Source organism: Vanessa cardui, chromosome 8 (genome assembly GCF_905220365.1).
Source record: "Vanessa cardui chromosome 8, ilVanCard2.1, whole genome shotgun sequence".
NCBI lineage: Eukaryota > Metazoa > Arthropoda > Insecta > Lepidoptera > Nymphalidae > Vanessa > Vanessa cardui.
In genome coordinates, this window is record NC_061130.1 from 287,483 (window position 1) to 312,500 (window position 25,018).

At 37.3% G+C, this 25,018-nt stretch overlaps 1 protein-coding gene across 2 annotated transcripts in view; it reads left to right on the top strand.

Moving 5' to 3' along the window:
- Window positions 1-25,018, top strand: part of LOC124531839 (ATP-binding cassette subfamily G member 4) — a 53,950-nt gene that overhangs the window by 27,398 nt on the left and 1,534 nt on the right. For both annotated transcript variants that reach the window (XM_047106380.1, XM_047106379.1), the window contains 10 exons: window positions 4,768-4,885; window positions 13,916-14,105; window positions 15,357-15,681; window positions 16,982-17,123; window positions 18,678-18,886; window positions 21,219-21,370; window positions 22,496-22,664; window positions 23,517-23,617; window positions 24,353-24,508; window positions 24,623-24,808. In XM_047106380.1, the coding sequence (XP_046962336.1) occupies window positions 4,768-4,885; window positions 13,916-14,105; window positions 15,357-15,681; window positions 16,982-17,123; window positions 18,678-18,886; window positions 21,219-21,370; window positions 22,496-22,664; window positions 23,517-23,617; window positions 24,353-24,508; window positions 24,623-24,808 (1,748 nt within the window). The remainder of the gene's footprint in view (window positions 1-4,767; window positions 4,886-13,915; window positions 14,106-15,356; window positions 15,682-16,981; window positions 17,124-18,677; window positions 18,887-21,218; window positions 21,371-22,495; window positions 22,665-23,516; window positions 23,618-24,352; window positions 24,509-24,622; window positions 24,809-25,018) is intronic.

Below are 25,018 nucleotides of genomic sequence, written 5' to 3' on the forward strand. Positions count from 1 at the left end.
ATTAATCTTCTCTTCGATGATTGAGAAATTGGTCACAAATAAACCTGTTACAAGAAATTCTGCCTATATATCCTTTTTGCACGATTATGTTATTATATCGAATTCGGGGTTTTTACAGAGATCGAAAAAGTCGTGCCAAATAATACTTATAGCCTGATCGCGGTTAAAACCCGAGTGTAATTAATAAAATATGTATATAATCTTAATCGTTGCTCTCCACTGGTCATTGTGGGTTCGAATATGGAAAAAATCGTTCGCTTCTGGATGGAAGTCTGCGGCATGCATCACCAAATTAACTGAACTACTGCATTAATACATCTCAACGCTAAATCCACTCTGATGAAGGAATAGAATGTAGATATACCTTAACCTACATTTAAAGTTAATTACCAAATGCTAAGATTATTTATATATGTAGATAGAGGGTCGAACTATAAAATAATTATATACGGGAGCCAAAATAATAATGACTAGTTTGCTAGTCAATATTATTTTGGCTCCCGTGATAGCTAAGCTTGACACTCGCAAGACGTTCTACTACTTTACTAGTGTGCGTTGACTTAGTAGCCAATTGTTCACAATTATTTTTGGTTTATCCATTTATAGATTTTTTTTAAAGTATATAGACTATAAATAACCAAAGACACACAAATGTATAAAAACGTGCGACTTGGATTAATTGTGTGTCCGATTTCGAATAATACATATGTAAATGTTCATTAACATTGTAATTTATATATATTTCGAAATGGAGGCCTTTGATCCGAAACTTGAAACCTGTAGTTAACGAGCTCGAATATCGAAATATTAATTTGAAGATCGAAGTCGATCTTACGAAGTACTTAACGCTTGGTTTAGGATAAATAAATATTGGACACCATCACATACATTACTCTGATCCCAATGTAAGTAGCTAAAGCACTTGTGTTATGGAAAATCAGAAGTAACGACGGTACCGCTAACACCCAGACCCAAGACAACATAGAAAATTAATGAATTTTCTCCATCGACTCGGCCGGGAATCGAACCCGGGACCTCGGGGTGGCGTACCCATGAAAACCGGTGTACACACTACTCGGCCACGGAGGTCGTTATAAAATAAGTGTTTGCATGTTTGTCCTCTACGCGTTCCTAAACCATTCATCCGAATGTGTTTCTATTTGATATTTCTATGTTAACCTGGGTGATAATATAATTACATATATTATCACATGTGCTTTAATGCTATAATATGCTTAAAAATGCATTGACCAATAAGTCTAGTCGGTTGTTATAATAATTGTTTATTCAAACAGAAATAGAGTTTCCAGGCGGGCAACAAAATTAACGAGATTTTTTGTGTCTCGTGATGTGTTTATAATAAAGAGGATTTATATTTTTTTATATTGTTCATTTACAAGTTTTGACGTAAGCTATCGTGTGCAGCCATTTTGAATATGTAATTTGTTTTTTACATTTGACAAAGGTAAGCTACCTTTGCGTGCTAGGGGTTTTTTTTTTTCGAAAACTGTACATCGAAAAACGATTAGTGCTTAAACATTTAATTTATTTTTAATTTGGTATACGACAACGAAATATAATTTCAGCATGTAATTCAGTTTTTACCGAGCTGTCTGGTGTGGCTGCAGTAAAATTCTCTAAGAACTGTGCCAAACTTGAAACACAGATTACATTTAATAGAACGTTATTTATTAATTAATAATCATTTAAATATTCTACAGACTATTTGTATGTATCATTATTTATATGTAGGTTTAATCAGTAGTCCAAAGAATTTTAAATAATGATTTTTTACTAATAGTAATATTTATTGAATTTAGAATAATTTGTTTTTAAAAATATGCTTATGTAGAAATTGCTGTTTCGTCAAGGGGGTGGGGGTGGGGGTATTGTTTTCAACATATTTATTTTACAATCATGGGCAAATAAGTAATCCAATATTATCTGTTAATATATTTAGTGATAACATTGATACGAATCACTTAGCAACACGCACTCCACAAGAACGAAAGGAACATAATTAAATAATTAATCAATAAAGTGTACGAGTCGGAATAATTCGATATGTATATATGATATCATAATAATCGACGAATGTTTCTCTCGTGACGTTTTAGATATCTTTTATTTATCTCAACGAATAGCACGTCTGTGTGTTTGTATTTTATAGAATTTGAATTTCGAATAAGAATAATATGTTACGTCCTTACTATCTAAATCACTCAAACTTCACAACACTCTACCTTTTTACACTACACAATTTATTATTCGATATTAGGATTTTAATTATAGTAAAAAAAAACACTTATTTGATAATATAGGAATTTATTAACCAGCACTTCTTTCTTGCTCGTGTCTAGCCAAATGAATGGCTGGTTGTCCGACTTAAATTATAAGATTAGTTTTTAGTCGAAATAAATAATAAAATCTAAACGGAAAGAATCAATTGAAATACTACAATATTTTAGGACATAGTTTAAGTTTTATTTGAGTATTCTATTCTACTGTAATATATTTAAATTAAATATATAAAGTCGGTAACAAATATAATAACATATACTTTATGCAAAGAATGAAATAACTGACTGTCATACAATGTACAACCTAAATAGTGGCGGGATGAAATTTTGCTCAGGAATTCTTTATGTTGTGTATGTGAGCACTAAGAAATGATTTTGAAAAATTAATATCCGAAGGTGTTTAAATGAGGGTTTAAAGTTTGTATTCGTCGTTTCAGATGTTAGATGTATGAAAAGCATTTTTGTTAGGCTATTAAAACATTTTTAAAAATTCCTCGCCTTAAAGATTGAAATTTAGGACGAGAGTCATTTTTGAAAGTTATATAAATATGGAAATCGGTATTTAGGTGTCGGTTTATGAGTAAAAGTCAACTGTTATTAGGCAATTGTAAATGAGTCTAGTACTAAATAGTAAGACTATATACATTTAGCGTTTTTTTAAATTCGTCTTCTGGGGGGCGTAATGGGATTGGGCTTATAGAAACTCCCGTGATCAATCGGAAAGTTAAAGTATGGTAATTAAGAATTCTAAAACAGTATTATTTAAAATATTCCGTTTGTTTCGTTATAAGTAGAAGACTAGTTTTGTTATATATTTTTAAGTTAAAACATTGTAAGTACTGGATATTTTTTATAATAAACTTTCATTTTAGTTAGATTTAGATAAAAAAATAGTCGTGCCTTGTAAAATAACGTAATGTGAAAAGATTTAAATTATTTTTTTAACATCACGATTGTCACATTCAAATTTAACGTTTTGTTTTTTTATAAGAGATGGAACGGCGCAGTGCTCAGAACACTTGAATCTTAACCGATGATTGCATGTTCGAGTCCGGTATGTTTGACGATTTCGACGGTCGAGAGTGTGTCCATCGGTTTTCATGGCTACGCCACTCCGGGGTCCCGGGTTCGATTCCCGGCCGAGTCGATGTAGAATAGATGGGTCTAGTTGTTTGTAGTATCGTCGTTACTTCTTATGCTTTACCTGAAGCACTTGTGATATGGAAAATAAACTAACATTGGGATATATATGATGTTCAATATTTGTTTGTGTTCTGTTTCTTTGCAAGTACATCCTTCCGATCTGAAAAGAAGCGTTGAACCTTCACCGCGCTGGTCAAATTAATTTCATCCGACACGTGCCAGTTATCTCACGATGGTCCCTCATCCCCGCCGATCCCTAGTTTATAAACAAAGAATGAACACACGATAACTCGGTGCCGTTTGTCGTTATGGAAGTCATTATAATCGACCTATTAAATTTAGCTGAGTATCATGTGTAATAGAAATGATTTTGTTATCTTTATCTATTTTGATATGACCTTTACATGATAGCGTTTGCATGTATAGATAAATAAAAAAACTACTTACTGATACATTTTCATTTGATTTTAAATTTCATAACATTGCTATGAGTCACTATTTAAGCAGGACTAGGGATATTAGTCAACTAAATGTTTCATTCTATATTATATAAAAAAAAAGTAATGCATATTTGTACAAGGCGGTTTGCAGTGGAGTAGTGTGAGATGGTTGGTATGATTTGTATTTGTCTTCTTAGTGTTTGCACCTCTGCTTCTTATAAAATTTTGTATTGGTGAGCGACGTATACTATATGTCCCAAGAATTGGCGACTTTTTTTGAAGGGATGCTCAAATATGCTTCACGAATCAAACTGGAACTGCTAATACTGCTGCTGATACTAAGTACTGTTTCACAGACGGGCTCGCACAAAACCCTACTACAAAGTATATTCGATTTGAATAATTCTATTTGTGTTGTATGTATTATCCGATAAATAAGCAAGGTGGTGGACGGTGTATATACGGTGGTATAGCTCGTATAAACGACTACTCTGTTAAACTGTAGACAAGTACTCGTCGCGTGTATAAACCAGGCTCGTGTACTCCCGCTTGTGATGAGACCATGCGTGTAGGTAGTTAGAGATTAAAATTTGGATATTTGTTCTATAATAAAAAAATAAGTATATTAAATATTTGAAATCGAATTTTATAAAGGTCGAAATTGTGCTCGGTAAATGAAATTTGAGTATGACTAATAAAGTATATGCAGCGCTTTCAATGAAATACGATGTACCTTTTGTCTTACCCAATTTAAAATATTTGTAAATAATTTACTTATAGATTATTGCACATTTAATATTTTTTTGTTTCGTTGTGTTTATATTAAAATTTTATTCTAAAGTAACTAACTATTGTATTGAACTAACATATTTTTACTTTTTCAGATGTCAAGACAATACTCAAGTCGGTATCGGGGAGGCTGCGCTCCGGCGAGCTGACGGCCATCATGGGTCCGTCGGGCGCCGGAAAGTCGACTCTTCTGAACATTCTCACAGGATACAAGTAAGCGACCTTAAATAATTACCCTGGACCCATTATTACTATTCTATTCAAGAGACTTGCGTATCCATTCAAAGAAGAAACCAATCAATCAACAATCCGTAAATTTCCCACTGCTGGGCTAAGGCCTCCTCCCCCTTTGGGGAGATGGTTTTTGAACATATTCCACCACGCTCTTCCAATGCGGGTTGGTGCAATACACATGTGGCAGAATTTGTATGAAATTTGTCACATGCAGGTTTCCTCACGATGTTTTCCTTCACCGCCAAGCACGAGATGAATTATAAAGACAAATTAAGCACATGAATATTCAGCGGTGCCTGGGTTTGAACCCGTTATCATCGGTTAAGATGCACGCGTCCTAGCCACTAGGGCATCTCGGCTCAATGAAGGAATAAAGATAAACAAACCGTAGATTAGCACTAAGTACTCTTAATTTGATATCCAATAAATACAATGCCACTCCGCTTAGCTTCTTATATCCACTTTAACTTTCAAAGCTCATATATATATATTGGTGGCATTTGTTCTCTAATGCTTAGACTATATTTGTTTATTTTGTGTGATGTCTTAATTAAATATCTTATTGTTTTCGTCTTAAGATATATATACAAAGTATTTAGAAAGTCCTTCTGTAAGATTTATATATTTCCGAAATCGTCTCCGAATATCGCGTGAAAAACATATATTGCACTTTTAAGTGCATTTTATAATTATGTTAATTAAAGGAACTCGTTTATGACATTTATTGTAACCTTGTACTGTTATTGGCCGTTGTTGGTTGTATCAAATTGTAGGAAATGCATTCACCGAATACAGTGCTCTTACTATAATATATTCAATGTATGTGTCCACATTTAAGGCACACATTAATTATGCACAGTTAGTAGCCTTACTGCTTCAGGAAGTAAAAGTAAGCATAGCTGTAGAACCTAAACTATGCATATATGTTACTTTAGAGTCCAGTAATAACAATATATGTTAAACGAATATCCTACGACGTTTTGATTCGCAGCCGAGATAGGCATGACAGTCCACAGACCTTACATCGTGAGGAGAGGACGCTTGTTCCTTTCCGTGGGATATTTACTATGGGTTAACATTCGTATAGTTTATTGTGTGTGCACTAACTGAGATCGTCAGCACACCGCCGTGCTTCGTGGAACATTGCGATAACTGTACTTGCTGTTTTCACCGCGGCGTTTTGTTGACATGCCTCTGTCGCACTTTCTCTTCATATCGCAGAATAGCCTAAAATATCACAGCGTTTTGCGTGTCGTCATACTTTTACTGTAACGCCTTGGATTAGAAAATAGACTTCATAACTCAAATTGTTTAGTTATGAAGTCTCGATAAGATTTAGTGCGATCTGTTGAGGAGTCAATCTTGACTCATCGGGCTATTGTCAATTGAAACTTGAAAAGGAAAAAATCAGATATTGATGCTGTCTAAAATAAAACGTAAACATTCTTACGATCAATGTGCCGATACTCAAGGGACCAAAGGTGTTCCGTCTATTATATATAAAAGGTATATAAACTGTGGTTCGTAAAGAAATAATGATTCGACCCAAGGATTTGTCAATATGTTATTGTTTACTTTGATTCGATACAATGAATAAATAGTCAGCAGTCGTTCTATTTGGATTTATTATAGTGTTGTCATCGTTATGCACTGGCGTAGACTTGCAAGGCAAAACAGTTCGATAGTAAAAAATCAGGTATAAAATAAATAGTCACCGGTCGCTCAAATTACACGTTACCTTAGCCAGTATCGTGTTACGCAAACCGCCTCAGCTGAGCCCAGTCCGCGCAATCTTAGCAAACATCACTTACCACAATTTAGCGACGGAACTGCACGGAAACATACATACATATATGTATATGTCGCAAGATCCAAACTACTTATCATTGTGATGAAAGCCTAGCCACATACCTACTATAAAACTAGCACAATATATTATATTTCATATACATGTTAATTTGCAAAACAATATATTTTGATTTTATTAATCACAAATTGCATGTATTTTATACTTGTTAATGTATGGAGCGTAATGTTTACATAAACTTGTTAATAGGAATAAATTTAAACTAAAATAGCCGAGTCACGGCTGCGATGCAATCTCTTTTGATTTTGTTCTAAATAAATATGTTGTACTAGTTACGCGCCTTTGCTCAACACCAATCAAAGAAAGCGTTAAGATAAACAAGCCTTAGGTTAACTACAGGCTACATGACTACAGACAGTTTATTGATGTGATCTTTAGATGTAATAATAAACACTTTATCATTTCACTATATGCACTTTTATTTCTTAGCTTCAAATTACAACTTTGTCGTAATTCAAAACGATATTTTGTCCCGAATCTGTAATTTATAGATGATTTAAGATCTCGACCAAAAGTCGCGTAACATCGATGTAAAAAGTTGTTTATTTTGCCTTACACCTCTTTTTTTTATAAATATTCGACAACATCACATACATTACTCTGATCCCAATGTAAGTAGCTAAAGCACTTGTGTTATGGTAAATCAGAACTAACGACGGTACACAAACACCCAGACCCAAGACAACATAGAAAAGTAATAAACCTTCTACATCGACTAGGCCGGGAATCGAACCCGGGACCTCAGAGAGAACCGATAAACACACCACTCGACCACGGAGGTTGTCAAAACTCTTGTGATTGGAATGGTCTAAATGCTATTCTGTAATATGTATACTATACCAGAAAGTATCGTACATAGTTTCAGTTCATCGGATGGAATGGCAACGCATCCAACTCAAACAAACGATTCATTCTTAAATATATGTATGTATACATATGTACATATCTGGTATAATGTACGACTCTGTTCACTTACAAAGTACACCAACGATTGCGAAATTGTAAGACGTATTACAGAAACATGGAAATATAATACGTCTGTTGTTGTTAATTATATTGATTTGGCAAGAAATAGGGCTGTAATATTACTGTGGATAGGCTTAATGAATTAAATCATATGATTCTTAATAACGACGGAAAGACTATTTTTTTGATGCGGTAATGAGGCAAGGTGAACGACAACAAGACGAAGGCCGAGATTATTATTTTAAGAAAAAAAAAACTCGTTTACAGTAATGTATGCCTTTAATTGAAATATAATTTTTTCATAAAGCAAGACTCGAGAACGTTTTAGCTTGAGCGATGTAGATACTCGTAGACAAGTTAAGGGACATCATCAAAGTTATTCGCAACCGGATCCCTGTTATCAATTACTCACAATTAGGTCACGCGGTCAATTGGAAGTTATACGCAATGCAATAGACGCCTCGATGCTATCGAGGTACAGTACGACACAACTTAGATGTAGCATCGGCAAGTTCAATAAAACCGATTATTGACGATTTACACGACAAATAGAAACAGTCAATCGCGCCATTCGACGCTATTTGTCGCTTTAGATTCTCGCGCCAGTTCAACCCGAGAAAGCAAGTTTCAAATTGACGAATATATTAGGTCATATGATATCCAAGTTATTACGTTTGTGTAAAGATCATATTCACATAAGAAATAAATATTGATAATTTGGTATAGCGTGCTCAATTCGAATGTGTTCGGTTTTACGAATTTTGCCGATGCGACATCTGAGTTGTGTCGTACCATATTTACTTTATCATAGCGTTCGCTGTTTTCCGTTAATCCGTCTGTGATCATTTCATTCCTACCATTTACATCGGTTTTTGTAAATTCCTCTATCTAATAAGATTTTATGTCATAGTTTCGGGACGTTTGGTTCTTGTCTAGACGACAGATTTCAGTTGTTTACTAATTCTGGTTCTATTGTTGTCCTTCTGTGGAGCGATATCCTTCCTTTGTTTCGATATCGTTGATTTGTTTCTGTTTAAAATATTGTTCCTTCATCTAACAATGACATTATGTCATAAATTTAATTTTAGAAGATTTACAAAGAAATTATTCATAATGTCGAAATATCTATCTCCAACAAATACAAATAAAAAACCTGGTAAATAATGAATTACTGTAATAATTAAAATAACCACGTTAATTTAAAACATTAATTAAATATTATTTAAAGGTTTCTTTTCAACGTTATATCTATAAAAAATAATATAACCGATAGTAATGTAATAATCTGAGATGTGATACAGGCGATATGTTATGTGTCATAAAATATAAACATGCCATCAACTTGCGTAATCAAATCATTTCTTGTTAGACCAACGCGACGTGCCGTGTATTATTAGATATTTTTTTACTAAATACGTTTATAGTGTCTGATGTACTTTTCAGTTGCATTTTAGATGAGATGTGATGAGATTACCAGATCGGGAAAAAATTCAAATCAAAACAAAACAAACTTTACTTTATTCAAGTAGACTTTTACAAGCACTTTTGAATCGTTATGTTACAATTAAGTGAAGCTACCACCGGGTCGGAAAGTATTTAATTGATTACAATTCCCCATAGATTTGGGATGAAATTTCGTATCGCGAGAATAAAGTTTAGAATTTGGGCAGTCCTGTAACACTTTCTTCGTTCATATAATATATTTTTAATTCTAGTAAGAGCAACTACAGTATGTTTTTTAGGTTTCTTTAGATATCACCTGTATTACGAACAAACGGTTTTCTTTGTTTTAATTGTACTATTTTATAAGTGCTTGTCAATATTGAGTTTAGTTTTTAAAACCAGTATATTTTTATTTCAATTTTTGATGTTACATTTTCATTTGAATTATAATTAGTTGGAGGGGATTACATCACTTTGTATCATCACAGATAGTATCTAATGTTATCATAAAAACGCAGTAGTTAGTCACAATGGTTGAACATTGACAATACACTTCTAGTTACTATGACGGAATTATATATTTTCAATTATATTTTTAAATATTTAGCCATAATAGTTATTCGCTTGTTAGACTGTATATACTCATTTTGTCCGATATGTCAGCTTATATATGCTTCCGTAAACGCCAGGGATTGTATTTACGCTTATGCTTGTGTTCTGTAGTTTGCTCTGTCATATTATATGTAATATCGCACGTGTATGCCTAATCTTTCTTAAGATTGTCAGCATGGACTGAATCAGTCGATCATCATCATCATTCAAAAACTATGTAAATATTGTTACCATTCGCTATTTAAGATTGCTCTCTCCTAATCTCGTGAGTGACTGTACGAAATATAAATAACTAAAAACTCACTGAACAAATACGATAAAAGTATTGTCTGATAAAAAGGCTCGCTAAAACTTTTGTTCTTTTTTTTTAAATTAATAATTATTCAGAAAATGGAGCAAATGAACACGTATTTAGTCGAATGTAAAAAAGGCGTAATTCGTATTTGATTTCTTCCCATTATTAAAAAAGAGCACTGTCAGTCTTTAATTTGTGTCGTTCTTTGTTTGGTGTATCGGTATGGTATCAATTTAATTAATGCTTATTGCAAGCGTATTGGACAATACCTTTTCCTAAATGTTCTATGACTTGGAAGTATCCGTAGATATTATTACATAGTATAAAAAAGTCACCCAACGCTGTCTGTTCCTATGTACGCTCTTATTTTTAAAATGACGCAACAAATTTTGATGCAATTTTTTTAATGGTCAAAGTGATTCGAAAAGTTTTTGTATATAATACATGGACAATATGGTAAAAAAATACTGATCATGTAAGAGGTTTCAAATGACGGCTCGTGTTGTAAATAAATAAATTTTGTGGTATATTTGGTATTAGTTGTACCCAGCGTAGCCGGGGCGGGTCGCTAGTTAAATCTAAATTCGATTTTATACAAGTGACTTACGTCTTTTAAAGTCTAAAACGAAGGAACTTTTACAATTATGATGGGAAATACGAATGATTTAAAGAAAAAATCAAGCCTGTCAAAGGCCTCGTCGGCCACACTAATTGCCTTGATAAGTTGTAAGTGTACTTTGCGACATTGTTCGAGAGGAATTCATTAATGATAGCAATTTAAATGTCTCGTTTTCTGACAAGTTTCCTTATCCACTTAAAGAAACCGAGTTAGTTATTAAAACGAACAACAAAAATATTATTCTATTCCAATGTATAAATAAGTACCTTTGTCAACTCATAATAAGTCCAAAAGACTGATATGGCGGTCATCCATTGATATAGAATCAGCCAGTACTGTTTCTCTCATCAATATCAGGGTGGCCACTGGCTGGCTGAATATCTGGAGCATTACGGACCATTTTAACCTAGCTAGGCAACCCTATCTGTTAGTATTATGATAAACCCAATCAATATACTTGTGTTTACTATGGACTTTTTAAAACATATTTGTTGTGTTTTAATTTATAGAAAGCGTTAAATGATCTTTTTCTCAATTTTGCTAGGCAAATGGGCTCCTTATTCTTGATGGTAAGTGGTCACCGTCAATATCTACAGACATTGGCGGCGTTAGAATTTTTAACCATTCCTTTTATCACCAATGCGTCACCAACCTTGGGATCTAAAGATTTCGTTTATTTATCAGACAATTTAAAATTTATATTAATTATCATGATTAGATATATACGCTATGTAGGGGCCGGTCGTATGATTTATTTTTGGCAGATCACGTAATTATTTTTTATATTATATCGTTGGTGATTCTATAAGATTTTATTTTTTTGTCATCTCGGTAACAATTTGAGTGTAATTAATCTTTCAAAGTCAAGACATTAAATTGGGTGTTGTTTTAATTTAGAAATAATGTGTACGCAAACGAAAAAAGCAAATAACTTTGTTTTCGCATTTGTGTATACGAGAGTAACAGAAGATAATCTTCTATCGCGATTAAAGCGGCTTATATATAACAATTGTTAAATATAAATCGCAGAATTTGTCGCTAAATCGATTAAATTATATTACAAAATTTTAATTAAACTATTGATTTTTTTATAAAATAGTGTTTTTAGTTAACGATCTATAGTGTCGAGGCCATAAAATCAAATTAAACTATAGTAGTTTGACAAGTTTACAAACATGAGTAAAATAGATTTTTAAACAATATTATTGAACGCTTCATCGTGTCTCAATGTAAATTAAAATTAAAATTTAATGTTCGACTAAAACTCTAGAAACCCTTCAATCGTCCGAGAGCGATTGTGTAACAAATATCCAAACACACAGTTATGCATTTGTAATATCAGTGCTGTAGATAATACAAAATATAACGTCGGCGATCGTCGATTATTGTAATTACGAAATGTACTATTGTAGTATAATACCGCGCTGAAGCAATCCCTGCTAATCACCAGCGGACCGAAGTTATGAACGTGATAATTTGATTTCGCAATCTCGGATCAGCGGATACGATTACACGTGTGAAGCAAAAGGATTCGTGTGTCCATTTATGTACACATCATGTTTTTGTTTTCAATTTTGTAATTTGATGTCTAGAATTTATAGCAGTAATGCAAGTAAACGGGCCATCTGACTTTATATTCGCTAAACGCTGCCTACAATACTCAAATAGACAGTAATATCATATTTCAATTGTTTCATACTTATGATGATTATGATATTTCAAATATTGTATATATACTTTTCAAACTGGATTCATTTAATGATAGAATGACGAATGCTTGGTTGGTACCTAGGGATGGCCTAAACGTTCACGCATAGTGATGTTAAAGTCGCAGGTCTGATCCGAATCCCTGGCGTTCTTATCACATAACTCCTAGCACAATATCGTTCCTTAGTTAGAGGAAAATAACTAATGATATCAATATCAGTAATCTATATATGATGACAATGATGTACCTACGAGGTAGTGTTAATAACAATGGATGGCAAATCCGATCCGGTTGGAAATAGATCAGCTGCAGAACTACTGGAGCACTGAACTTCATACACTTACTACTTCATTGCTCAGGCGTCTGAACAAATCCAATAAAATTTTGCTAGCCCGAACGAGTATTTCAACCTAAGGTTGGGATTTGATACCTCATAACCATGCCATATTAACAGGAAAGAATAACAATAACAGCATTTATAGAATTGTTGAATTTCTATTACTCGATAAATGTACATAGCTGTAGTGAGGTGGTCCAGTGGATAGCACCATCGAAGGCCCAGAAGATCGAACCATGTTATGATAAAATGTTTGATCAAATTAAATATAATTTGTCTCCTGGTCAGCTTTAAACCTGTATGTTTACGATTTTGATTTAATTCTATAAACAAATCCGCCAATACCTGCAAACCATCGCCACAGCTTACAATTATATGACCATTAAGTGTTTTTCGTATACACAATATAAAAAACTAAAATTAAATGTTATCATGCCGAAATTATTGTCTCATGTTTTATGAATATGTAGTAATTTATGCGCACGGCATATATTGTTTTTTCCACTGGCCTTGGTCGCTGCGATTTCGACTCCAAACGCTTTGACTCGAATCGTTTTCATATTTTTTTTTATACTGTAATTGATAATGGGTATGATCTTTTTTTTTAATAGTTTAAATGATAATTAAAATATACATACTTCTCATTTGTGTTCTGGTTTTACATGAAAGTGAGCCAAAGCAATTCAAGGTTGAAGCAAGACAGGGGACATCATTTCTGTGTTCCCATTGTTTTTTTTTAAAATATGAGACAACATCACATACATTACACTCATACCCAAGACAATACAAAAAACTCATTATAATATATATCTACTGATGTATATTATAAGGAGTTTTCTATGAGCCCGAGTCGATATCGAACTCGGGACCTAGGAGTGGCGTGGCATGAAAACCGGTGTACACACCACTGGACCACGGAGGTCGTCATAAAAGGGCTATATCTATCTGTGCCTGTCTTTCCCTGTCTGCCTTGGTCCGCCGCTGACCACGTTGGAATCGGACTTATCCCTAGCCCTCACGATGTCGTGTGAACGATGATTTGTAATTTTGCTGAAGCAAAATCGTCACGAGTATTCTTTAGGCGATGATGATAAGGAATACATGAATACACCTTTTTAAGTAAATTTAAAGTGTTTATAAATGTTTTTGTTTTTGTTACCAGGACATCAGGGATGGAAGGCAGTATAACAGTGAATGGTATGGAACGTAACCTATCCAGTTTCCGGAAGCTGTCGTGCTACATCATGCAGGACAACCAGCTGCACGGAAACCTGACCGTCGAAGAGGCGATGGCGGTTGCTACGTCACTGAAGCTGCCCAGTGCTACCACCAGAGAGGATAAAGAAGAAGTGGTAAGTTTACAATATAAATACATTTTATGCAATAATGTACCTTATATTGACCCCATAACATACATTGTTGATCTGATTGATGATGATATCTATGTACCTTACTTTACTTGGTGATAGGCCTAGTAGAGTATACATATATAGCTGAGTAAGTACCACCCACTCGTCAAATATTCTTTTGACAAACAGCAATAAGTTTTATTGTTCTGTTACGGTTTAAAGGGTGACTAAGTCACTACATACACACAGTCATAACTATCGGCAGAATGAACTTAAAATCTTATTTCTCTGGTTTGAGGGCTCATTGAAATGTAATGATTAATATTATTATAGTGCAAATGTCTTCGATTGGCAGTGACGACTTATAACAACGACGACATACTTAATAGTATATGTAAAGGAGTAGGACTGCGTCAATTAAACCATGAGGCTGGTTACCCACAGATTTAATAGAAGCGTCGCACCGGCCGACACAACTTAGATGTAGCATCGGTAAAATTCGTAAAACCGATTACTGACGATTTACACAACCAATAGAAATAGCTCACTATCGCGCCATTCGACGCTATTCATCGCTCTAGATTCCCGCGTCAGTGAAGTGTCAAATTAACGAATATATTAGGTCATATGATATTACACATTATTACGTTTGTGTAAAGATCATATTCACATAAGAAATAAATATTGATAGTTTTTTCGAATTTTGCCGATGCTATATCTAAGTTGTGTCGCACTATAAACGTTTACGTAACTACATATATAACAATTACTTTATAAAAAAAAGTCTCTTGTTCCTGTAATTACACCGGTACACTCACTCTTCCAACCGGAACACGTCAATACAGAGTATTCCCGATTGTCGGCGCGACTGAGTGGGTGGCACCCGAATGAAACCAACCGATCCGTCTACAGATGTGTAATGCCTTTTTAAAGTACTTTGGATATAATAATTGTATTATGTTTACGAGTGGGTGCGAAGAAATGTTAATGAAATTAAAGGTCAATGTACTTCAAAAAAATATTTCTGGTGCGGTCACACATGATGGTGGTGATGCTCTCCTTGGGTACTTAAATTTGTAGACATTAATTGCAAATTATCATATTCGTATGCACTTTTTACATAAAAATAATAATGCGTAAATGTGTACTCACTGAAATAACCTTCACTGCTCGTAAACATGCTGGCTGTCCTTGTCTCAACTAAGTTTACATTTAAAACTCCGTTGTTTATTAATACATAAATTTAACTTTCAGATTCAAGAAATATTGGAAACTCTCGGCCTATCAGAGCATCACAAAACGATGACATCTAACCTATCGGGCGGTCAGAAGAAGCGGCTCTCCATAGCCCTGGAGCTGGTCAACAATCCGCCCATCATGTTCTTCGACGAGCCTACATCAGGCCTGGACAGCTCCTCCTGCTTCCAATGTATCTCCTTGCTGAAAACTCTTGCGAGAGGCGGAAGGACGATCATCTGCACCATTCACCAGCCCTCCGCTAGATTGTTCGAGATGTTTGACCATCTGTACACGTTAGCGGACGGCCAGTGCGTCTACCAAGGCAGTACGGGGAGGCTGGGTAAGTTAAACAAATATACAATATCTCATACAGTATCCATGTGTCGCTGGCATACATCGACCTAATGCTCATTCCACAGGTAGATGTAATACGATCAACAATCAATTATCAATAAAAAAAAAACAAAAGCCTTATGTAATTCTTAATGAGTTCATACATATATTTATGTAGTTTTGATGAATAGCATTGGACGGATAAGATTTACGTAAAAGTAAATAACATACAGTCATAAATTATAATCAATAGTTTTGCATTCATTATGAAATTAATTTCTAAAAAATATAAAATTTAATTAAAAAAATGTGAACAATTTTGCGAGTAGGAAATATCAGCGGAAGGAAAAGTCTTAAGTTTAATTTTATCGTAATGAGCGGAAGTAAACTTTACTTGCAAGTACCAATATCGAGTTACGAAAACTTCTGTGTAACTAGACCTTGCCGCCTCTTGTATTCAAGCTAATTTTTTTTACTTTCAATGGATATATTTATAACCCTTTCCTAATATTGAGGACTACTTTGTCAATATAATGTGCATTTATTGTGTCTTTATTGATAAGGTTGATGTTGATAACAGGTGTAATCCCAGTTCTCGGTTATTTTCAATAATAATCTTAACAGTTGCCTTACTATGCGGAGTCACCGAGAACGACCTCTTGCTTTGTTTGTCTGTCAGTTTGGGTTTGACAATGGATGGTCACCAAATGATGATGATACAATGGTTTAGGGGCCGCTCAGCGATGTCAAAGTCGCAGGGTTGTCTTTCAATAGGCTATTTGACTGGTTTTTAAAATCCATTTTATATTATTTAGTAGAGGTTAAGGAACCCAGTAAATGTTGATTTTTTTAAATCTAGTACATATTTGCCAAAAAATATCACATTAAAAATTCCATATTTAAATAACGCGCGAAAACGCTACTTGGACAATATGGAGCTGCAATGGGGTCGGTGACGTCACTTTGCTGTATTTTAATCTGTGGTACATATAGTAGAAAAACAAAGTTTACAAGAAAGTGACTTCATCATAAGCCCGGCCAATCAGGAGCGTCTTGTGTCACGTGACAAACGTTTGAAAATTTGCATTTTGGATTATGGATTTTTGAATAAATTAAGTATTATTTTCAAGTTTCGTTAGTAAATAACCATTTTTAAACTCATAATATACACTGATTACAATAATTCACAATTTATTTTTCGTATTGTCAAATAGCCTATTGGAAGGGAATAATAGTTAGTTCCCTATAATGGGGTGTTGCTAGTCATAAGTGAAGGTGCTGACGGCCGATGGTGGGTGTGTCCGCAGTGGAGTGGCTGGGCAGCCTGAGCCTGCAGTGCCCGTCGTACCACAACCCGGCGTCCTTCATCATCGAGGTGTCGTGCGGCGAGTACGGCGACCACACCGGCAAGCTCGTGCGCGCCATCGACAACGGCAAGCACGACATCCGGTGAGGCAATCATGCACACACCAACAATTGCGTTACACACATACACTCCTCATATTTGTACTAAAAATGCACGCTATTGCTATCGGTTGACGGACGAGCATATGGGTCACCTGATGGTAAGTGGTCACCTCCATAGACAATGACGCTGTAAGAAATATTAACCATTCCTTTAATCGCCAATGCGCCACCAACCTTGAGAACTAAGATGTTATGTCCCTTGTGCCTGTAGTTGCACTGGCGCACTCACCCTTCAAACCGGAATACAATAATACCAGTACTGTTGTTCGGCGATGGAATATCTGATGAAAGGGTGGTACCTACCACGAAGTAACGCTTTCTACTTGGACAACCGTTCACGTGAAAGATCCGAGACGCTCTGAAATCGGTGTTAAGATGTTAATCTATATTATAGTTTTTTGGTCGTTAATAACTTTATAACTATTTAAGTTTGAAGTTAATTTAAATCGTAACCCGACGCTATTAATGTCTATGACATCATTACGAGCCATTAGTTATGTGCATATAATCGATGAATTCAATGTTTTGTTACATTAAACGTTTCATAAGTAAATAGGCGGGATTTACATACGACATTTATTCAGTTCGTTTTGTTTTAAATACTGTTATAAATTGCCTTCTACAATTTGTATCTAATATATTCACTTGGTGGTAGGGCTCTGTGCAAGCCCGTCTGGGTAGGTACCACCCACTCATCAGTTATTCTACCGCTAAATAACAGTAATCAATATTGTTGTGTTCCGGTCTGAAGGGTGAGTGAGTCAGTGTAACTACAGGCACAAGGGACATGACATCTTAGTTCCCAAGGTTGGTGGCGCATTGACGATGTAAGGAATAGTTAATATTTCTGACAGCGTCATTATCTATGGGTGATGGTGACTACTTACCATCAGGTGGCCCAGATGCTCGTCCGCCAACCTATAACATAAAAAAGTAATAATAAATCATAAAACAAAATTTCTGAATTTACAATAAAGTAAAATAATGATATACAAAAAGCTGATCGTATACCAATTTATATTCACTGTTGCTTATGATACACCCCACTCCCCTTAACGCAATACCAACAATATTTAAGATAAAATAAGGCAAAGGTTTCATGTCCCTTGTGCTAGTTGTAATTCTCCTCTGCCCTTGGTGGCATGTATGGTGGTAGTTAGGGACGATTGTAAGATACTCATCCAGGACCAAAACCCTATCGTCGATAGCAATGTTTTTATTGGTTGGTATCTATGCTTCCATACTGATATTATAAATGTGAAAGTAACTCTATCTGTCAGTCTATCTGTCGCTCTTTCATTAAGAAACCAATGAAATGTATTTGATGAAATATGGTATGAAGTATACATGAAGTCATGAAGACACGGGCTACTTTTTCGTCTAATGCATAACAGGAAACCCCCTAAAACGCTAGCGAAGCGAACAACTATAATATAAGTAACGTGTAAACAATATCATGACAAAAATGTAAAGTGTTGAATGTCTTGGACGAATTTGGTCATTAATTATATAATATAAATTCGATACATATTACAGAACGGGTTTGCCGCTGCCGAAAATGGCGGAATACAACAACAAGAAGGACATGGAGAACTCGCTGAAGAACGACTGGAACAAGAACGACGCCTCGCAGGTGCCCGACAAGATGGACACCAATGGGGCCAACGGGGCCAACGGCGCCAACGGGGCCAACCTGCACAACGGCCTCATACAGTTCGCCGCCAACGAGATCGCCAAGGGCAAAGGTGAGGCGCTGCAGATAGTACAATCCTCAATCAATCATCCTCGTGAGCCTCGTTTGATAGATCTCGTCTAATGTTTGACGAAAAGTTTGCCACATGTGTATCCACCAATTCTAGCCATTCCTCGAAGGGGGGGGGGGGGTTGTGTTTTCAAGCCTAGACCAAGATTTTTGTACATTCTCATACGAGCTCAGCTCATTGTTTTCGTTGAACTGAGCTCGTAAATGTCATTGCATAAGAATCTTAATCAACGGCGTCTTGCGGTTAATTAGTATAATTTATTCATATAATGCTTACCGGTGGTGTTAATTTATTTCTTTGTGATGACAGAAGTCTTTTGACTTTTTGCAGGCTTTAAATAGCAATGTACCACGTGTGGATCGAATGACAAAGAAATTAAATTATTAATGGGATCTGTTCATACGAACCAACAATAACAAGCCTGTCAATACAATCTAATAATATGATATTTAGACTAAACTATATTTTTGTCTGAGATTCCTTAACACAAACACGGCATCTGTTTTTTTATTCTATTTTGAGTCTTATGGTCATGCAAATAAGGAATGACCTTTTTTAACAAAGCGGCTGATAGCGAGGTCAGAGTAGCAGATAAGCTTCCTGCATGAGCAGCCCTCGAATGTTTATTAAATATGTGCGTGTTATTTGTATATGAAGTATTGTTTTTGTTCAACTTAAATATTATGAAAATGGACATTTCTTGCTTTAGCTATTATATTGGTTTTCGTAATCATTTCCTGAAAATATAAAGGGATAAATTTGATTCGAGTATGGCATATTTGAATAATAATCGTAAAATCAAGCGCAATTTAGTGAATGTGATTGTGAAATCATTCGATCGTATTCGTCAGAAACCTTAAATATAGAAATACTGCACTTTAATTCGTCCATGAAATTTCAGTCTCGTTGCTTCCAAAGAAGTTTCACTTTTGAAAACATTAGTGTGACGTCACTAATGAGTTGGAAAATAATGTTAGCCGGAATGAGTTTGAATCGGTGATTATCATTTTGCGTAACAAAAACGTCTGTATCGCTTTATCTGTAGTTTGAAAAAGGTTTTTTATAATTATTACAAATTCCTGACGTTATCTCCATTATTTTGACGTCATCAGCTATATCTAAGAAAATGTACTCATACTTTTGATATTAAGTAATAGTTTAAACCGGATTAGTAGCCTGAATAATAAAACAAGAACTTCTTGATTTTTATTCAGAAATAAGCTAATGTTAATTCTAATTCCGTGGGGAATAGGCGATAGTTTGGATCGCCACACTGTACCTATTGTAAAACCCCTAAAATCATTTCCAAGGGTGGTTAGAATAAGGCCGGCTCGTAAAGCCTGCCAGTTCCTATTTCCTTCAGATCACCCACCACGTGGAACATAATTTAAGAGCATGTAAATACACATAGTAAAAATTACAACGCGTTATTTATATGAAACCTAAGTCCATTAAGAGTGTGACGGGTTATTATACTTTGTTAGGGTCATTACTTTTAAACGACAACAAGATATTTATTTGATGCTTTAGACATTAATTAGTGAGTAACCTTGCATTGTTTAGTTTGGTTATTGAACTTTGAACTGACGCGACGAATGTTTATCTGATGTTCTAGTGAGTATTGGTGATTTTCTTTATGTATTTTTATACTTACTGACAATGCGATCAAAATATACCAAAGAATTCCTTTGTCCCAAAAACCATTAACTTCTATGAGAAACAATCTTTTGTTAAAAGCCCTTCGAAGAAGAATACCATCGAAATCATTTATAAAATGCATTAGGGATATCCTGTGAATTTATTTAAAGCCTTTTATTGTGGTCAACGTAAAACTCTGGACAGGCAACTTTATCAATGTAATTAAAGAATGTCTGCCCGACTTATTGACATTTTACCTTAAGAATTCAAAAGTTTGACGTTAAAAGAAAATGGTCTCCTGAGGCTTCTATTGTTAAAATAGTCCCACAAGGATCAATTCTTGGACCATTTCTATTCCTCATGTACATAAATGTGTGGAATATTAAATTGTTTTATTATTAAATTTATTACAAATTCTTCTCAATTTAAAAAATTTGTGGATCGAACTTACTCAAAGTTATCTGCCTAAACAAAACGGCCAAGTGTTTAAGTTGGGACTTTTGGCGTCGATTTGTTTTCTACAACCTGGTTCAGAAAGTGTAGAAAGATTCTCTCTGGTATAATATTGTCCCAGAGCACCGAAAGCCCTCATCTAATCGACGAATGGCATGTCATGTTTTGGCAATATGAATGAAGTGTTTCGACAAGTTGTGTCATGGTGTGAATGCGCCCGCAGGCGAGCCGCTGGCGCTGCAGCTGGAGGACAAGCAGGACAACGCGGCGGCCGCGCTGCTGGGCGCGCCGTCGCCGCGCCGCTACGCCACCTCCGAGCTCGCGCAGTTCTGGGTCGTGCTGCGCCGCACGCTGCTCTTCAGCCGCCGCGACTGGGTACACGCACGCACACGCACGCACACGCACTCACACGCACTCACACGCACGCACGCACACGCACTCACACGCACGCACGCACACGCACTCACACGCACGCACGCACACGCACTCACACGCACTCACACACGCACACACACACGCACTCACACGCACTCACACGCACTCACACACGCACACACACACGCACTCACACGCACTCGCACGCACGCACACGCACTCACACACGCACTCACACACGCACTCACACACGCACTCACACGCACGCACACGCACTCACACGCACTCACACGCACGCACGCACACGCACTCACACGCACTCACACGCACTCACACACGCACACACACACGCACTCACACGCACTCGCACGCACGCACACGCAATCACACACGCACTCACACACGCACTCACACGCACGCACACGCACTCACACGCACTCACACGCACGCACGCACACGCACTCACACGCACTCACACGCACTCACACACGCACACACACACGCACTCACACGCACTCGCACGCACGCACACGCACTCACACACGCACTCACACACGCACTCACACACGCACTCACACACGCACTCACACGCACTCACACACACTCACTCACACGCACTCACACACACTCACTCACGCGCACTCACACACACTCACTCACGCGCACATACTCACTCACACACTCACACGCTATCACTCGCACTCACACACACTCACACACACTCGCACTCACACACACTCGCACTCACACTCACACTCACAAACACACACACACACACACACACACATGCACCCAAAGACACGTGCACAAACACTCACACATACACACACACACACACCCACACACAACCACAAACACTCACAAACATTCAGTCACACACACACACACACACACACACACACACACACACACATACGCACAAGCACACACCCACACATACGCACATGCACACACTCACGCCCGCACACAAGCCAACACACGCACAAATACACGCACAAATACACGCACAAATACACGACTACATACACCCACACACACGCACACGCGCCAATCATCAAAAATCCCGTCTCAATCAGCTGGCATCAGTGAATGCGCTACTATAACGCCCCCGCGTGTGGCCCGCAGACGCTGATGTACCTGCGTCTGTTCGCGCACATCCTGGTGGGGTTCCTGATCGGCGCGCTGTACTACGACATCGGCGACGACGGCTCCAAGGTGCTCTCCAACCTCGGGTTCCTCTTCTTCAACATGCTGTTCCTCATGTACACCTCCATGACCATCACGATCCTCAGCTGTGAGTGCGCTTCACACTTAACTCTGACGTCGGTTGACGCTCGCTGTACACCAGTTTACGTTGTATTAAGTGTATTACTGCTATACATCTATTTCATTTGACGACCTCCACGGTCGAGTGGTGTGTACACCGGTTTTCATGGGTACGCCACTCTGAGGTCCCGGGTTCGATTCCCGGCCGAGTCGATGTAGATTACCATTAGTTTTCTATGTTGTTTTGGGTCTGGGTGTTTGTGGTACCGTCGTTACTTCTGATTTTCATAACACAAGTGCTTCAGCTACTTACATTGGGATCAGAATAATGTATGTGATGTTGTCTCATATTTATTTATTTATTATTTATTATTTTGATGAGAAAAAATAGATATAATATATTAGAGAAAATTTATATACATTTTTCTTATTCCACGGCAACATAAAACTTACATAGCTATTATCATATACAACAAACAAACAACAACAGCCTGTAAATTCCCAATGCTGGGCTAAAGGCCTCCTCTATTTTTGAGGAGAAAGTTTGGAACATATTCCACCACGCTGTTCCAATGCGGGTTGATGAAATACACACGTTGTAGAATTTCTATGAAATTTGTCACATGCAGGTTTCCTCACGATGTTTTCCTTCACCGCTGAGCAAGAGATGAATTATAAAGACAAATTAAGCACATGAATCAGCGTTGCTTGCCTGGAATTGAACCCGCAATCATCGGTTAAGATGCACGCGTTCTAACCACTGGGCCATCTCGACTCGACTCGATTATTATATGCTTCGTAATATCTAAATGTATTGCTATAACAATTCCTTGTTTCCTGTGCTTGGTACCTTTGATTGTAATAACATGTAATATTGCAGTTCCGCTCGAGATGCCGGTGCTGATAAAGGAACACTTCAACCGATGGTACTCGCTGCGCTCCTACTACCTGGCCATCACGGTGTCCGACATACCGTTCCAGGTGACCACCTCGCCACCCTGATGACTGTGCACGACGCACATACATTTGTTTTACCTTGACCCACGGGTGTGAGTCAAAACTCGTAATTGAATTTCAAACCGGTTCCAATCGTGCGATTATGTGTCATTAATTATAATTGTTACACACAAGTACTACGTAAGGTTTTCTTTAAAGTAAGTACGTATTTGTATTTGTGATAATTATAGATGCGGTATAATTGTACGATTAATTTCTATATCTGATTATTTTTAAATCGATCAGTCCATTTAAAAATACCTACTTAAGAGCTGTACTATAGATATATATGTCGGATAGACAGTGACATCAGTACGATCGTCAGGCATCATAGGGGCGTATTACTGGGTGATCGAGCAAAGAGGAAACCGCGAATACAGGAACACGTTTATTCTACGTTTAAAGTACTTAATACACTTATTCAGTAAAACACTGTATCACACCTGGTAACGAAGCGAATGACAGTTCCTAGGATGGAAGTACTGGTCTTCACGAGAGCGGAATCGTAAGTGAGTCGTCTCAGAGCGCCTCCACCGGGTAGGCTCCGTCGTAGCGCGAAGTTAGTCGCGTCGTGACGTCACGACAGTGCTGCCGCCTCGCGGGATTCGTGCCGCGCTTCGTTACGCTAAGGAATTGATGACCGTCTCCGACATATATATATGCTTCTAAGAGTCCGAATTCACGCTGGAGCGCATCACGTAACGGTGAGGGTGTTTCCAGGCGATCTTCTGCATAATCTACGTGGTGATCGTGTACCTGCTGACGTCACAGCCGCTGGAGTGGTTCCGCTTCTCCATGTTCCTGTCGTCGTGCCTGCTCATCGCCTTCGTGGCGCAGAGCGTGGGGCTCGTGGTCGGCGCCGCCATGAACGTGCAGGTGCGCAAACACACGCACACGCAAGCACACACACGTGCACACACGCACACACTCGCACACGCACGCACACACACGCACACATCAGCATCCTCACTGTAACGCCCCTGTCCGCAGAACGGCGTGTTCCTGGCGCCGGTGATGTCGGTGCCGTTCCTGCTGTTCAGCGGGTTCTTCGTGTCGTTCGACGCCATCCCGGTGTACCTGCGCTGGATCACGTACGTGTCGTACATCCGCTACGGCTTCGAGGGCACGGCGCTCGCCACCTACGCCTACAACCGCACCAAGCTGCAGTGCCACCAGGTACCACACCTTCCATTTCTGCTACTTTTTTGTGGTCACCATCACCCATAGACAATGACGCTGTGAGAAATATTAACTATTCCTTACATCGTCACTGTGCCACTAACCTTGGGAACTAAGATGTTATGTCCCTTGTGCCTGTAGTTACACTGGCTCACTCACCCTTCAAACCGGAACACAACAATACTGACTACTGTTATTTGGCGGTAG